The sequence below is a fragment of the Galeopterus variegatus genome, unplaced genomic scaffold (assembly GCF_000696425.1).
Source record: "Galeopterus variegatus unplaced genomic scaffold, G_variegatus-3.0.2 Scaffold2574, whole genome shotgun sequence".
Lineage (NCBI taxonomy): Eukaryota > Metazoa > Chordata > Mammalia > Dermoptera > Cynocephalidae > Galeopterus > Galeopterus variegatus.
In genome coordinates this window covers 138,405-153,939 of record NW_007728685.1, presented here as the reverse complement: position 1 = coordinate 153,939, position 15,535 = coordinate 138,405, and the positions used below count along the sequence as shown (strand labels likewise).

Here is a 15,535-nt window from a genome sequence, read left to right as displayed (position 1 = left end):
AAAAAAAAAAAAAAAAAAAAAAAAAAAAAAAAAAAAAAATAGTAATAACAGAAAAAACAGTAGTCATTGTAGTCTTTTTTCTTATACCAAGTTCAGCCACAGCTTTTAATAACTGAATTTCTCAAAATTGAAAAAAAAAAGAGAGTCCTAAACTTACAAACAAGGTATGCTCCAACGGTTTACTTGTAAGTTGGTTTTCTGGAACTCAGAACTCACTGTTCAACAGCAAACATGTGGTAACTGTGTTTAGGCTCCAGAGTCAGTGGATAAAGGTGGCCTTACCCAAGGAAGGAGTCACACTGTGATGCAATAGCAACTGAACCCACACAGACACAGCATCACCACTGGACACTGATGGCAATGAATAAAGTAATACTGTAGGTTAAAAACCACCTCTTATTTATCCCGAGGCCTGGCACGAGCTAAGTCAGAAGAGGGCATCAAAATAGAGGTTTATGGAAATGCAGAAGGGCTCAAGATACTTTCCAAATTGCTAGATAAGGGGCTGGCATGGTGTTTTAATGACGTTTAATAGCACACAACTTTATATTCATATCTAGCAGCAGTTTCTCACTCCAAGGCTGAGACAGGAGATAAATTCTTTTCAGAGAGAGAGACAGGATCATGCGGGAATAGAGGCTGCTGGCAGGGTCTGAAGAGGGCATGGCCTCAGGAAGCAGGAAAGGGGAGCCATGAGGGCATGATCAAAGAGCTTAGGGAAAGTGGTATAGCAGTTGACAATGGAAAGAGGCCTCAGAAGGAGGAGTCTGCGGGGGATCCCGCTTGCAGCAGAGGGAGGGAACTGGGTGGGCAACTGTCTACCAGGCAAGGCAACACTGAAGGCAGGAGCTGGGAGAACCTTCGGCAGCTCAGACCTCATTGGCTTGTGGAGCCTTCTCAGCCTCTGCTTCTGGATCAAATGGCAACAAACCCTAGGACTACAGGAGCAAATACATAAAAAGCGTCAGATGCTCTGTGAACATGCCCACTAGCCGGAGGCTTGGGACACAGCAGCACTCGCTGTGTACTTCTTTCCTGCTCTCTGTGGGTACCTGAAGGACACCTAACCAAGTCCTTCTAAATGTGCTAGGGAAACTGGAGCCATGGTGCTTGAAAGCCCAAGGGAGAAGCCAAGGCCCCTCTGCAGCACTTCTTCTGAGTGCCAGTGGACGCAGCACCCCTTTAAAGGCTTAGCCCAACAAGGATCCTCCTTCTGTGGCCCCTGCTCCAAGGCCCCATGAGCTCCTGGCACCCTTCACCATGGTTTTCACTTGGATGCTTCTCATCCTTCCTATGCCAAGTGTTCTAAAGTCATCAACACTAACACTTCTCCTGCTGGAGCGTGCTGTCGATAGCTGGAGAAGCGTCCTTCAGCGGATCGCTTAATCACAGAGATCAGTCAAGATCAGTCTGGGGCACTCTTTCCTCCCCTGAGGCCCCTCGTTATCCTCTGCAACTGGAGAGCAGCTGCAGGGAGTCAGCTAAATAAACTGTTTGTCCATGGCAGGGAAACAGACGTGGGGAGCGCATGCCACTCCCATGCCTCAACAGCAGAAACCTCTGCCAGTCAGTCACACAGGCCCAAGCTGAATCCCAGCCCTGTTGCAGCTGGCAGGGTGGCCTCAAGAAAGTCACCAAACACTCTAAGCCTCAGTTTCTGGGTCAATAAAATGGGGATAAAAACACTCCCCTCAAAGGCTAGTGGGGAGATTAAACATGTCACATAAACAAAGGGTCTAGAATCCACTCATTCATTTTACTGATGCAGGCCAGGCAGCGTGCTGGAAACCAGGGCTATACAGCCCAGGGCCTGGCCCACAGTGAGGGCTCAAACAATGTGTCACTCCCTTTTTCCTTAGAGTTTCTGAGATGGAGGCCCCAATCATGATGCGAAAACAAGGGAGGCACCAGAAGACACTTCCTGGAAAACAAGAGACATGGTCATTTATGGGTCCAGCCCCAGGTGGCCATCCCTTTCCATAAACCACAATCCCCCATCAGAATACACAGGGACATGCAGAGCAGGAGGAGCCAGCCAGGGGCTGAGGACAGCCAGGCTGCAGGCAGTGGGCATCCCAGGGAAGAGGGACATAGACCTCCCCCAGCAATCAGTGCCTGGAGCTCTGGAAAGGGTCAGGCTGAAGGGTGGGTTGTGGGTGTCCACATACCTACCCCAATTCCCTAATAAAGGGCACATAACATCCATCACAAGGAGGAAGCTGTTACATCCCTCCCTACCACCACCACCACGAAGAAGGGAAACATGGCGGAGAAGCTGGGACAGCCCAAGGCCTCCTCATGGTCTGCTGCCCAAGGCCCACAGTAAGCTGGGTGGGGAGATCATTGGGGGCTTTTGGAACTGACCCATCAAAGTAGCCCTACTTGAGAAAATCGTCCAGTTCAACAGGAACAAGGGCCTCATGGGGCAGTGACAGAGGAGGGGAAGAGGCACCCTTTACTGAGGACCTACCATGTGCCAGGCATTCTGCAAAGTGCCTCTGCATACATCACTGTAGCTATTCCCCACAACAGCCCCTAGTCGGGCACTGATGCAGATGTGGAGGGGAAGTACCATTCCCAGGTGCCCACTCAAGCAGGGGCGGAGCCGCATCTTGACCCACCCCTGCCCCTTCTCACACAGTGCTGCCTCCAACTGGAGCCAGGTGGCATTGCACAGGTGACCCAAACAACAGGAGAGCTAACCTATGCACAGGAAGGACAGGGTGCCCTGCCTGGCCAGGTCCCTGGGGGCTCCAGGGAGAGGAATCTCCTTTGCAGCCCAGAGATGCAAAGTGCAGAGTCCCTGCACACCCCGCCACAGCAGCCTTAACAGCCAGCTCTTGATGGGGGACTGCCTGGGGGACTGGGATCCACATAAAACATGACCAGGACCTATTAGAGCTGAACAAGCTCTAAGGGGGATTTGAGGAGATGGGCTGATTTGGTATGCAGGACAGCTGACTCATAAAGCTGGTGACACTCAGGGCCCGGGTGGAGCCGGGCCATCCTTCCCTGAGGTGGCCTCTGCCTAACGACACAACTGAGAGGCATCGGGAAGATTACAGACTGAAACAGGAGCACCAAAAATAATTAATCTGAGAGCAGATTTTATTTAAGTGTTGATTCATGGTTGTTCTATAAGCCAACAGCCTGTCAGAAATATAAATTAACGAGATAAAATGTTGCTGGCCCTCCATATTTCAGGCCAAGTATTGACATTTTAGAATCCACAGATTTTTAACTGTATTGATTGAGAACACCAGGATAAATGGCCTTGGCGCCAAATTCCCATTAACGACAATGGGCACCGAGTGACTAATTCCCAAAGCACTGCGGTGAGAATGCCCTGCATTGCCTTCTCCTGGCAGGGAGCTCTAATTAGATTGAAATGAAAAAGCCAAATCACCAAGGGCGGAAAAAGACAGACTGAGTAAAAAGGGAGATCAGACTCAGTGAAGAGAAAGGATGAGACAAGTCAATTCAGGACAAAAGCCACAGGGGCTGCACAAGCCCACCCCTCAGCTAAAGAGAGCACCCAACAAGAGTCAGGTTGGGGAGGTGGGCAGAGATGAGGTGGGAGACGTGGATGGAGCCCTTCCCACCCCAACAGCCCTGATGGGCTTCACTGCCCACTGTAGGAGGGTCCAGCAAGGGTCAGCTTCAGCTCTGTCTCATTCACACATACACTGAGAAGCTGCTCTGAGCCAGCCCTGGCCAGATGATGGAGACAAAAAGACCACCAGGACAGGCCCCCATCCTCAAGGAGCTCCCACACTAGCAAGAGAGATGGACACAGAAACCAACAATCACCCTCAACAGAAGAGGTCCTGTCCAAATCCCTCAATCATAACCTCCCAGGGATAAAGGATGTCCAACATGCTCTCCACTACAGCCCCAGCACCAGGTCCTGCACATAGTAGGCGTGCAATAAATAATTGCTGAGTGGATGAAACTGGACCTTCCACAGATAAACTCGGGGGAGAAGTCCTCAATTGCCTACCCAGCTGGATGGCAACACCCTGGGGGACAGGGCCTTGCCTTTCTGTACACACCCAATATGCCACAGCTGGAGGGGCATGCTGAGCCCAGGGCAGTTCTACCACCAACTGGGCAAGGCATCCCACTTCCCCTCCTCCAACTCTCCACATGGGCACAAGTGAGTCACACGGACAAGCTGCAGCTCACAGGGAGGCCGGCCCAAAGCACAGACCAAGCCAGGATTCCTGCCCGCTCCAAACTCAGCAGAGGCCCCCTACTGCCACCTACTGTGGCATCCCTCACTTTTCAGGCAGGAGGACCCTCTCTGAATGTCTAAAAGTTTCAGAACTCCCCCAACACCCTCACCCACACCCACCCACAAACAAAATGGCATGTGGTTTTGTCTAACATCTGCTGATTGAGAAAATAGATGATGACAAAGGGCCACTATAAATCCATTAAAGTTATCATATGAATTTGATTTGAGTAAACTGACAGCATCACCCACATCTGAAAAGCAATGACACAGGTGTCAGTGAGGTTGCTTGCCACTCCATGGGCAGTGCCATACCCACATATGTTCACAGGACCCACACACTCAGGTGGGTGCTACCCTCTGGGAGTTGAAAGAAGCTGGGTTAAGAGTTGGGTGGCATAGCTTTGAATCCCAGCACCACCACTCCCTGGCTCTGTCCTCACCTGTAAACCCCGGACAGAACCCTGGTCAGGGGCTGCAGCTGCAGTACATGCTAACAGCACCTGCTGCATAGGGAGCGCTCAGTGAGGGAAAATTCCTTCCTCTGACTTCCCTGTCCTTCTCACCCTGCTTGTCAAGAGCCCCCTTAGGATTTATCCAGCATGAATCCATCTTACCCAAATGACTTTTCAGTGCGGGCATTAAAGCAGAACTCATCTGAAGACTTTCCTTGTGAGTTGGAATCATTCCTTTCAGCCCTTTGACAATAATGAATTGACAGGAATTCTAAACTGATTCCAACCAAAGGACACTGCAATAAAGTTAAATCTATTTCAGTACAAACTGCATGTCAGAAGTTGATTAAAAAGCCACCTCTTTATCCAGCCCCACAGCTTGGGGTTGAGACAACCTTGGGGTTCTGTCCTTTGCTCTGGCTGGCAGAGGCTCACCTCAAACTCTCTGTGGGGAATTGCAGTTCCAATAGACAGTCTAGAAACAGCGAGCATGAGCCTGTCCTCAGGCCCTTCTCCCACTTTCCTGCAACCCTATGCAGCTTTTAGCAGCAGACTTACCAAAGAACCTTCCCCAGCAAGAAAGCTTCCAGCTCATTTCAGGTAATGATACAGAAAAACGCACCTGTTTCGAGGTCTGTGAGGTGCAGAGCGAAGTCAAAGCCACCACTGAGGATGCGCCGGCCACAAGGAGACCACTGGGCAGCCCGCACCGCCTCATTGTGCAGGGAATAGGTCTGCAAGCAGCACCCTGAGTCCACAGCGTTCCATATCTACAAGGCAAACACAGACAGTGCCAGGTGTCATAATGGGGGCCTGATCTCCAGGGCTCAGCTCGGCTCCTCTGCTGGGAAAGGGTCTCACAGTGGAATTAAATTCCCATTATTTTACCACCAAAATGAAATCTAGGTGTTAAACTTTTTTTTTTCCCCTCAGAAATGTAAAGGCTTGGGGATGTGAGTTGGGGGAGTGGGCTTTTGCCAAAACTTTTTCTGGGGTTAAGAAAACAGCATTTCCTGTGTCTGGCACTCACCTACCCCACCTTCACGCCTGCTTCATACCTCCTGGCCACTAAGGAGTCCTGCCCGCTCGGTACTCACAGTCCTATCCTAGTCTCACCTGTATCCCTGCCATCTGTCCTGTAGTAGACACTGCACAAGACCGGGCTATATTCATGGGTTCTGTTTTAAGACTGAGATACAAAAAGGAGCCTGTCCCACCAATATTTACAATTGGGCAAAGAGCAAACATCTGCTTTAGGGGTAGCCACCCTTTTTTGGGAGAGAGAAGGTACTGTCCCTCATTCCCACCCTGGCTTTCCATGAGGGAATGAGGCTTATGGGAAAAGCCCCATGTATATTTAATGACTTCTGGAAAATGATTTAAGACCCAAGTATGGAACTACATATTCTGAGGGCCAGGGCCACTGTGTGTGTGAGATGGCTGGGCTAAGCTTTTCACCAGCTCTCCCAGCAAACTCCACCAACAACCATGCAGCCCAGAGGAAAGGCCAGAGAGCTCGGAATCTGATGGGGCTGGCCCAGGGCCTGGCAGACAGAGTGCTCAGCAGTGCTAGTCCCCTACCCTCACTGTTACTACAAGATGAAAGAGATGCCCTCACTTACCACCCCACTCCTCCCACCCCACCACTCCTGTCGCTCAGAGGACTCAAATTGAGAAACAGGAAGAGCCCCTGCAACCAGTACATGGGAGTCAGAGCTAAGCACCTCCCACCTGACACTACTGCTTGCCGGTCATGTGACTTGGCTGAGTGGCTTCACCTGTCTGGGCCTCAGTCTACTCTATGAAATGATGGTAAGACAAGCATTGCCCCAAGGGCAGTAGTGAGGACTAAGAAGGTAATATCTGCACAGTGTGCAGCACCGTGGCTGGCACACAGCAGATTCCCTGACCTCCTTTCAACTACATCAGAAAAACCAGGCTTCATTTTCCTTAATAAGAGAAAAACCCAAACAAAGTACACCAATGTCCTTCCATGAATCTGATTCTAGAGATAACCTTCCCATTAAAGACGAGAAAATTCGGGGCCGGCCCAGTGGCGCACTGCTACAGTGCGCCGCTTGGGAGCGCAGCAGCGCTCCCGCCAAGGGTTCGGATCCCACATACAGACTGGTTCCCGCTCACTGGCTGAGCGAGGGGCGGGCGCAGCACCGAGGGTTGCGATCCCGTTGCCGGTCCTGGTCCGGTACGGGCGCGACACTGAGGGTTGCAGTCCGTTGCCGGACACGAAAAAAGACAAAAAAGGAAAAAAAAAAAAAAAGACGAGAAAATTCAACCTGCTAAGTCCTGAAGGTTCTCAAAATGCAAGTGATCAGAGTTCTGAAAGCATGTTTCCTGGGAATACGCAAATACCTACATTTAAGAAAATAAGAGGTCCGAGCAGGCTTCAAAGAGTGTTAAGAGAGCTCAGTTCCTTTATTCCTTACCAGAGGTCAATAGCTAGGGTCTCAAACTGAAAAATCATGAAACAACAGTATTTACATTTAGAAACACACTCAGGTATAAGAGAAGAAACAGCCAGAAGACTTCAAAATGGAGTGAGAATTAATGGAAGGGAGGCAGACTGCAGGGAACTACTGTTTTTTCAAAACTATGTGCAAGTATGCCTTTAACAGAAAAAATAGAGTAAAATGATGAACTAGACCTACAAGGTTAACAAGGTGTTATACAGTAAAAAATTAATATTGAGTACATAAGACTAAGTATGATGCCATCTAAGTTTTAAAAACTCATGAAACACTACTTCACACCTATGGCTACTATCAAAAAAAAAACCCAAAATGTAACAAGTGTGGATAAGGACATGTAGAAATTGGAACACTTGTGCACTGCTGGTGGGAACATAAAATGGAATAGTATGGTGGTTACTCAAAAAATTAAACATACAATTAACATATGATCCACAATTCCACTTCTGGGTATATATCCAAAAAATTGAAACCAGGATCTCAAAGAGATATTATACACCCACATTCTTGGCAGCATTATTTATCATAGCCAAAAGATGGAAGCAGCCAAGCATGCATGGGCCAATGAATGGATAAACAAAATGTGGTTTATCCATCATACAATGGAATAATATTCAACCTTAAAAAGGAAGTAAATCCTGACACATGCTATAATGTACATGAAACCTCAAGACATTATGCTAAGTGAAATAAGCCATACAGAAAAGGACAAATACTGTATGACTCTACTTATATTTGGTACCCTGAGTAGTCAAAATCATAGGGACAAAAATTAGAATGATGGTTGCCAGGGGCTGGGGGGAGGGGGAAACGGGGAGTAGTCGTTTGATGGGTACAGAGTTCCGGTTTTGCACGGTGTAAAGAGTTCCGGAGGGCCGGCCCGGTGGCACACTGGAGAGTGCGCCGCTTGAGAGCGTGGCAGCGCTCCCGCCGAGGGTTCGGATCCCATGTGGAGACTGGTTCCCGCTCACTGGCTGAGCGCAGTGCGGGTGCAGCACCGAGGGTTGCGATCCCATTGCCAGTCCCCGGTACGGGCGCGACACCAAGGGTTGCGATCCCGTTACCGGTCAGTAAAAAAAAAAAGACAAAAAGGAAAAAAAAAAAAGAAAAGAGTTCCGGAGATAGATGGTGGTGATGGTTGCACAACATTATTCATGTACTTAATGCCACTTAAAGGTGGTTAAAATGGTAAATTTTATGTGTATTTCACCACAAAATAAAAAAAATTACACAAAAAAACCAAAACCTTATCCTATCGATTCACGCATTTGTAGTAAGCCCGTACAAACATGCATGGGGATGGTCGTCCCTACTGGGGATAGAGGGGGTGGGGTAGGGCTGGAGGAAGGAAACTGCACACTAAGCAGTATCTCCTGGGGGTGGGGTGAAGGAGAGGGGGAGAGAGGGAGAGGGAGAATGCTCTGAAGCACATATGCCCAAATATTTCCATCTAAGGAGCTCATTCATTTATTTCTTCATTCAACAAGTATTTTCTGAGTACCTGCTATATGGCAGGCATTGTTCAACAGTAAACAAATATGACCAAAAAAAAGCCTGCCTTCAAAGAGTTTTCATTCTAGTGAGGGAGATAGACACCAAACAAATAAGCAGAACCTACAGTACATAAGGTAGTGGTAAAGACTGATGTTTTAAAAAGTAAGCAGGAAAGGGAGCTATAAGGTCACAGGAAGGGGCTAAAGTGGTGAGCCCGGTGGCCAGGGAGGACCTCTCTGAAAGGTGACTTTGGAGGAAGATCTGAAGGGGTGAAAAAGACAGCTACACAGAAATTGGGGGAAGAACCTTCCAGGCAGGAACAGGAGCATGCCTGGCATGGCCAAACAACACCAAGAAGACAAGCATGGCTAGAGAGTGAACAAGATGGGGGACAGTAAGAGACGACGTCAGAAAAGGAGTCATAGCATCCAGGGTCCCTGCAGGTGGGAAAGACGGAGATGTGAGCTGGCTCCACTCTAACAGGACCACTCTGATTGCTGTGCAGGAAGGACAGTGAGGGCCAAGGGGGACACAGGGAGATGATGAGGCTTCTGCAGGAATCCAGAGAAGACAAGGATGGCTTAGACCGGTTAAGGCAGTGGAAAAGTGGCTTACCTTGGAAGGTAGAACCAACAGGATTTCCTTGGACTGGAAGTAGATATGAGGACAAGAGAAAAGCCCAGGACCACTGTCACATTCTTGACCTGAACACCAAGAGGAACAGAGTTGCAGGGATGGGTCCGCCTACAGGAGGAGCAGGTTTGAAGGGGGAAAGACCAGGAGCTCAGTTCTGAATAACAGAGAGCAGGCAGTCTGATAGATTCATACGGGTGTGATATTCATAAGAGAGGCCCAGGTAGAGGTTGAGCTTTAGAAGTCATTGTCATAGAAATGATGTTTCATTCCTAAGCCAGATGAGCTCTCCAAGGAAATAAGCACAGACAGAGCAGACAGGAGTCCCACGGTCTCAACCCAGGACCTCCAATGTTCACAGGTTGGGAGTTGAGGGAGGAGATGGAGAAACCAGAAAAGGAATCAGAAAAGACCAGTGAGGTGGGAGAAAAAACAGAAGAGGGGTGTCGTGGCAGCCACGAGAAGAGAGGGTTTTGAGAAGAGACTGGTCAGTATGTCAAATGCTGCAGACAGGTTGATCAGATGAGAACTGGGAATGGAGCCCTAGATTTAACAATCTGAGCAGCAGGTACGCAGGCATTGCTATGTTACTTTCTGTACTTTTGAGTATGTTAAAATATTTCATAATTTAATATAAAAATGTTAATGAGGAGAGGGAGAGGAGAAGAAGAAGAAAAAGGGGAGGGAGAGAAGGAGGGATGAAAGGAAGGTGAAAGAAGGGATGGAGAGAGAACAGAAGAATAAACATAGGAAGGGAGATGGGGAGAAGGAGAGGAAGAGCAGTGGGGGGTGTAAGGATCATGGTAGTAATCAAAGAAGGAAGAAGAAAACTTGAACCCTATGATGCCAAGGCCAAAAGCAGGAAAATGGAACATTTGAGTTCCTAGCCAGGGCCTCCTGAATCAGCCAAGCAAACATGTTTAAGGAGATCCATCAGTCAATCTGTGAATTGTCTGATATAACTCTCCTCTGTGGTGAAAAATGCATACATGGCTCTCCTGGTTGATGCATAGAACAATGCTAGCATCAGAATTAATGCAGACCAGTCAGCTACTTCTCAAAGTTACCCAGGGTGAGGGAGAGGAGAATCTTTGCCAGTCGCTCTCTTTAATTGAATTTAATGTTCACTGTCAGGTTTTAAAGATTAATTCCCAAACACTGCAGCAGCCTGAAGTGTCTGCCTTTTTTCAATTAAGTAATTAGAGATCCCAAACTGCCTTCATGGAATTAAGGAGTTAATTCTTCTGTCAAATGTTCTAAGATGACTTGATGTATTAACTAGAGACATTCTAAATGTCCAACAAAAGTAATAGATTTGAAAAGAACATGACAAGGAAAACGTGTGCAATCACTCAGCCATCCCACATTTACCATGGTTTCCACATCCCAGTTACCAAGACATGGCCCCATCAGGAGTTCCTGAATCTCCTAAGACTGGGAACAGCACCTATTGCTTTACCCACAGGTAATGTTCTTCCTGCCTGCCTGCATTTTCTTTTTGACTATAAAAGAAATACAATCTCCTGTAAAATATTCAAACTACACAGAAGTACAAAAAGCAAAATCCCACAGGAATCAACCATGGGATTGTTGTTTCCCTGATTACATTGCAAATTAAGTGTGCTCTACAAAAACAATTTATCAAAAACAGAAATACATAAAGAAGAAAAGTCATCCATAACCCCACTACCTGGAGATAGTGGCTGTCAAACTTTTGGGTGAACCTTTGACTCCTATGTGGCCCCACCCTGCTAGCTCCTGCCTTAGGGACCCTCCTAGTGTAGCACAAGCCTGTGCAGCCAGTGCCCAACCCTTCCCCAAAGGGATGGGATCAGTCCGTTTGCCTGCAAAAGCTTTGGTAATCCTTCATGGTGTGCGTGTGCAAGGGCTGGAATTGCATTAAATCTACAGACCAATATGAGGAAACTCCTTAACAATACTGAGTCTTTCAGTCCATAAATAGTATATATCGCTCCATTTATTTAGATTTTCTTTAATTTCTCTATGCAATAGTTTTGTACTTTTTAAATGAAAAGCTCTTACATATCTTTTATCAAATTTATCCCTAATTATTTCATATTTTGATGTTATTGTAAGTGGTATTTTAAATTTTAATTTCAATTGTTCATTTCTAGTATGTAGAAATATAACTAATTTTTGTATATTGACCTTGAATTCTGCAACCTTACTAAACTCACTTTTTAGTTCTAGAAGCTTTTTTATAGATTCAGTAGAATTTTCTGCATAGATGATCATGTCATCTGTGAATAAAGACAGTTTCACTTCCTCCTTTCCAATCTGGATCCTTTTACTTTCTTGCCTTATCGCACTGGCTACAATCCCAGTACAATGTTGAATAGACAAGGGCTGAGTGGACACCTTTCCTTGTTCCTTATATTATGGGGAAAGCAGTCATCCTTTATACAGATAAGTACAATGCTAGAACTGTTTTTGTAGATGCCCCTTATCAGTTTAAGAAAGTTCTCTTCTATTTCCAGTTTGCTGAAAACTTTTATCAAGAATGAATGTTGGATACTGTCAAAAGCTCTTTCTGTATCTATTGAAATGATCATATGGTTTTTCTTGTATAGTTAATCATTAATATTACAGTTCAAAATGTTCATGGAAAAATGGAATTAAGGGCCGGCCCGTGGCTCACTCGGGAGAGTGCGGTGCTGATAACACCAAGGCCCCGGGTTCGGATCCCACATAGGGATGGCCGGTTCGCTCACTGGCTGAGCGTGGTGCTGACAACACCAACTCAAGGGTTAAGATCCCCTTACCGGTCATCTTTTAAAAAAAAAAAAAAAATGGAATTAAAAGATAATACAGGGCCGGCCCGGTGGCGCACTGCTACAGTGCGCTGCTTGAGAGTGCAGTGGCGCTCCCGCCGAGGGTTCGGATCCCACATACAGACCGGTTCCCGCTCACTGGCTGAGCGAGGTGCGGGAGCAACACCGAGGGTTGCGATCCCGTTGCCGGTCCCGGTCCGGTAGGGGCGCAACACTGAGGGTTGCGATCCGTTGACGGACACGGAAAAAGACAAAAAGGAAAAAAAAAAAAGATAATACAAATCTTTGCATGAATTCTTTGAAGTACCCTCATAGTTCAATCATTAATGCTGAATTACATTGATTTTCAAATATTAAGTCATGCCTGCATTCCTGAGACAAATCCTACTTGTTCATGGTATTCTGAATATATATAGCTGGACTGATTTTTTTTTTTCATTTTTGTCTTTTTTACTGACCGGTAACGGGATCGCAACCCTCGGTGTTGCGCCCGCACCGTGCTCAGCCAGTGAGCGGGAACCAGTCTCCACATGGGATCCGAACCCTTGGCGGGAGCGCTGCCGCGCTCCCAAGCAGCGCACTCTCCAGTGCACCACCGGGCCGGCCCGAGCTGGACTGATTTATTTAAATGTTATTAAAATTTTTGTATCTACGTTCATGAAATATTGGTTTGTCTCTTTTTAAACATATATATATATATTTTTTTTTTTTTTGTGGCTGGTCAGTACAAGGATCTGAACTCTTGACCTTGGTGTTACAACATCGTGCTCTAACCAACTGAGCTAACCAAGAAGTCCTGCTTTCTTCTCTTACGTCTTTTTCTTGGTTTGATATCAGGGTAATGATGGCCTCATAGAATGAGTTGGGAAGTGTTCCCTCATCTTTGATATTCTGGAAGAGTTTGTGTAGAATTATGTATTAGTTTCCTAAGGCTAGTGCAACAAAGTACCACAAACTGGGTGGCTTAAACAACAGAAATTTATTATTTCACAGTTCTGGAAGCTAGAAGTCTGAAATCAAGATGTTGGTAGGGTTGGTTCTTTCTAAGGGCTATCAAAGAAGGATCTGTTCCAGGCCTCTATCCTTGACTTGTAGAAATTGTCTTTATGTTCATATGACATTATCCCTCTATATGTATGTTTCCTTTTCTCCCCTTTTTATAAGGACTCCAGTCATATTGAATTAGGAGGGCCTTCCGTCAAGACCTCATTTTGACTTGATTACCTCTTCAGTAATCCCCATCTCCAAATATGTACCTCCAAATTCTGAGGTACTGGGAATTAAGACTTCAAAATATAAATTTGGATGGGGAACACAATTTAAGCCATAACAAATTGGTATTATTTCCTCCTTAAGTGTTTGGTAGAATTCACTAGTGAAACCATTTAGGAGTTTTCTTTGTGAGAAGGTTTTTAACTACAAATTCAATTTCCTTAATAGATATGGGGCGTTGGGGGCTATTTCTTCTTGAGTGAACTTTTATTGTTTGGGTCTCCCAAGGGATTTATTTATGTCATCTAAGTTGTTGAATTGGCATAAAGTTGATTATAACATTACCTTAGTATCCTTTTAATATCTGTAGGATCTGTAATTAAGTCACTTCTCTCATTCCTAATATTGATTAACTGTATATTTCCTCTTTTATTCCTCATGAGTATAACTAAAGGATTACAAATTTCATTGCTCTCAAATAACATGCTTTTGGTTTCACTCATTTTTCTCTACTGTTTTTGTTTCCCATTTCAATTATTTCTGCTCTTTATTTCCTTTCTTTTGCTTATTTGAGTTGAATTTGCTCTTCTTTTTCTGGTGTCTTAAGGTGGAAGCTGAGATCACTGAGTGGAAAATTTCTTCCTGACTAATATAGGCATTTGGTTCTATAAATTATCTGAAAACTGTTCTAGCTACATCCCACAAATTTTTATATATTGTATTTTCATCTGCATTCAGTTCAAAATATTTTCTAATATCCCTACCAGTTTCTTTCTTGATTTATATTTAAAAGTATGTTGTTTAGTTTCCACATATTTGGGATTTTCCAGATATCTTTGTTATTGATTTTTCATTTAACCTCATAGTTAGAAAACATATTTTGAAAGATTTCAATCCTTTTAAATTTACTAAGACTTGTTTTATGGCCTAGAATATGGTCTATCTTGGTAGACATTCCATGTGCACTTAAAAAGAATTCTACCATTGTTACGCAGAGTGTTCCATAAATGGCTATTAGGCCAAGTTGGGTAATAGCATTGTTAAAGTATTCTGTATCTTACCTGGTTTTCCGTCTACTTGATGTATCAATTATTGAGAGAGGGGTGCTGAAATCTCCAACCATAATTGTGAATTTTAATATTTCTCCACTCAGTTCTGTCAGTTTTGCTTTGCATATTTTAAAGCTCTCATTATTTGTATAAATATTTATGTACCTACTGTTCTAATTTTTTTTTTTTATGAATTGACCCCTTTGTTAAGTAATAAAGATGACTCTCTTTATTCCTGGTAATATTCTTTGCTCTAAAATCTGTATTGTCTAGGGCCAGCCCGTGGCTCACTCGGGAGGAATGTGGTGCTGATAACACCAAGGCCACGGGTTCAGATCTCTATATAGGGATGGCCGGTTAGCTCACTTGGGAGAGCGTGGTGCTGACAACACCAAGTCAAGGGTTAAGATCCCCTTACCGGTCATCTTTAAAAATAAATAAATAAATAAATAAAATCTGTTTTGTCTGATATTAACACAGCCACTCCATTTTTTTTAATATTAGTATGGTATATCTTTTTCCATCCTTTTACATTTAACCTTTTTGTGTCTTTATATTTAAAGTGGGCTTCTTGTAAGAATGTATGATTGGGTCCTGTCTTTTTATCCAATGTAAGAATCTTTGTCTTTTAAATAGGATATTTAGACCATTTCATCTATTATTGACATGGTTTGGATTTCAGTCTTGCTTTTTGTTTTCTATTGTATCCCATCTGTTTTTTGTTCCCTCTTTCCTTTTTTGTTTTCTTTTTTTGCCTTCTTTTGGATTGAGTATCTCTTATTTCATTTTACCTTCTAATGTTAAGACTTATAAACATAAATCTGTTTTGTTTTATTACTAGTTGCTTTAAGGTTTACAGCATACATCTTTAACCTATCAAAGTCTACTTTCAAGTAATACTATCACTTCCCTTATAATGTGAGAACCATAACAACAATATGCACCATTTCCCCAATCCCAGCCTTTATGGTATTGTTATCATCCATTTTATATCTATACATGTTATAAATTACACAATACATTGTTATAATTTTTACTTTAAACAGTCAATCATCATTGAAAATGACTTGTTAACAAGAACTGAAAGTGTTTTACATTTACTCACATATTTACCATTCCTGCTGCTCATCTTTCCTCTATGTAGATGTGGATTTCTATCTGGTATCATTTTCCTTCTGCC

General features: G+C 44.7%; 1 protein-coding gene across 2 annotated transcripts in view; it reads right to left on the bottom strand.

The window, feature by feature from the left end:
* The window catches only part of LOC103598338 (WD repeat-containing protein 25-like), a 146,439-nt gene that overhangs the window by 56,190 nt on the left and 74,714 nt on the right, over positions 1-15,535 (bottom strand). For both annotated transcript variants that reach the window (XM_008582335.1, XM_008582334.1), the window contains exon 3: positions 5,312-5,459. In XM_008582335.1, coding sequence (XP_008580557.1) covers positions 5,312-5,459 — 148 coding nt within the window. The remainder of the gene's footprint in view (positions 1-5,311; positions 5,460-15,535) is intronic.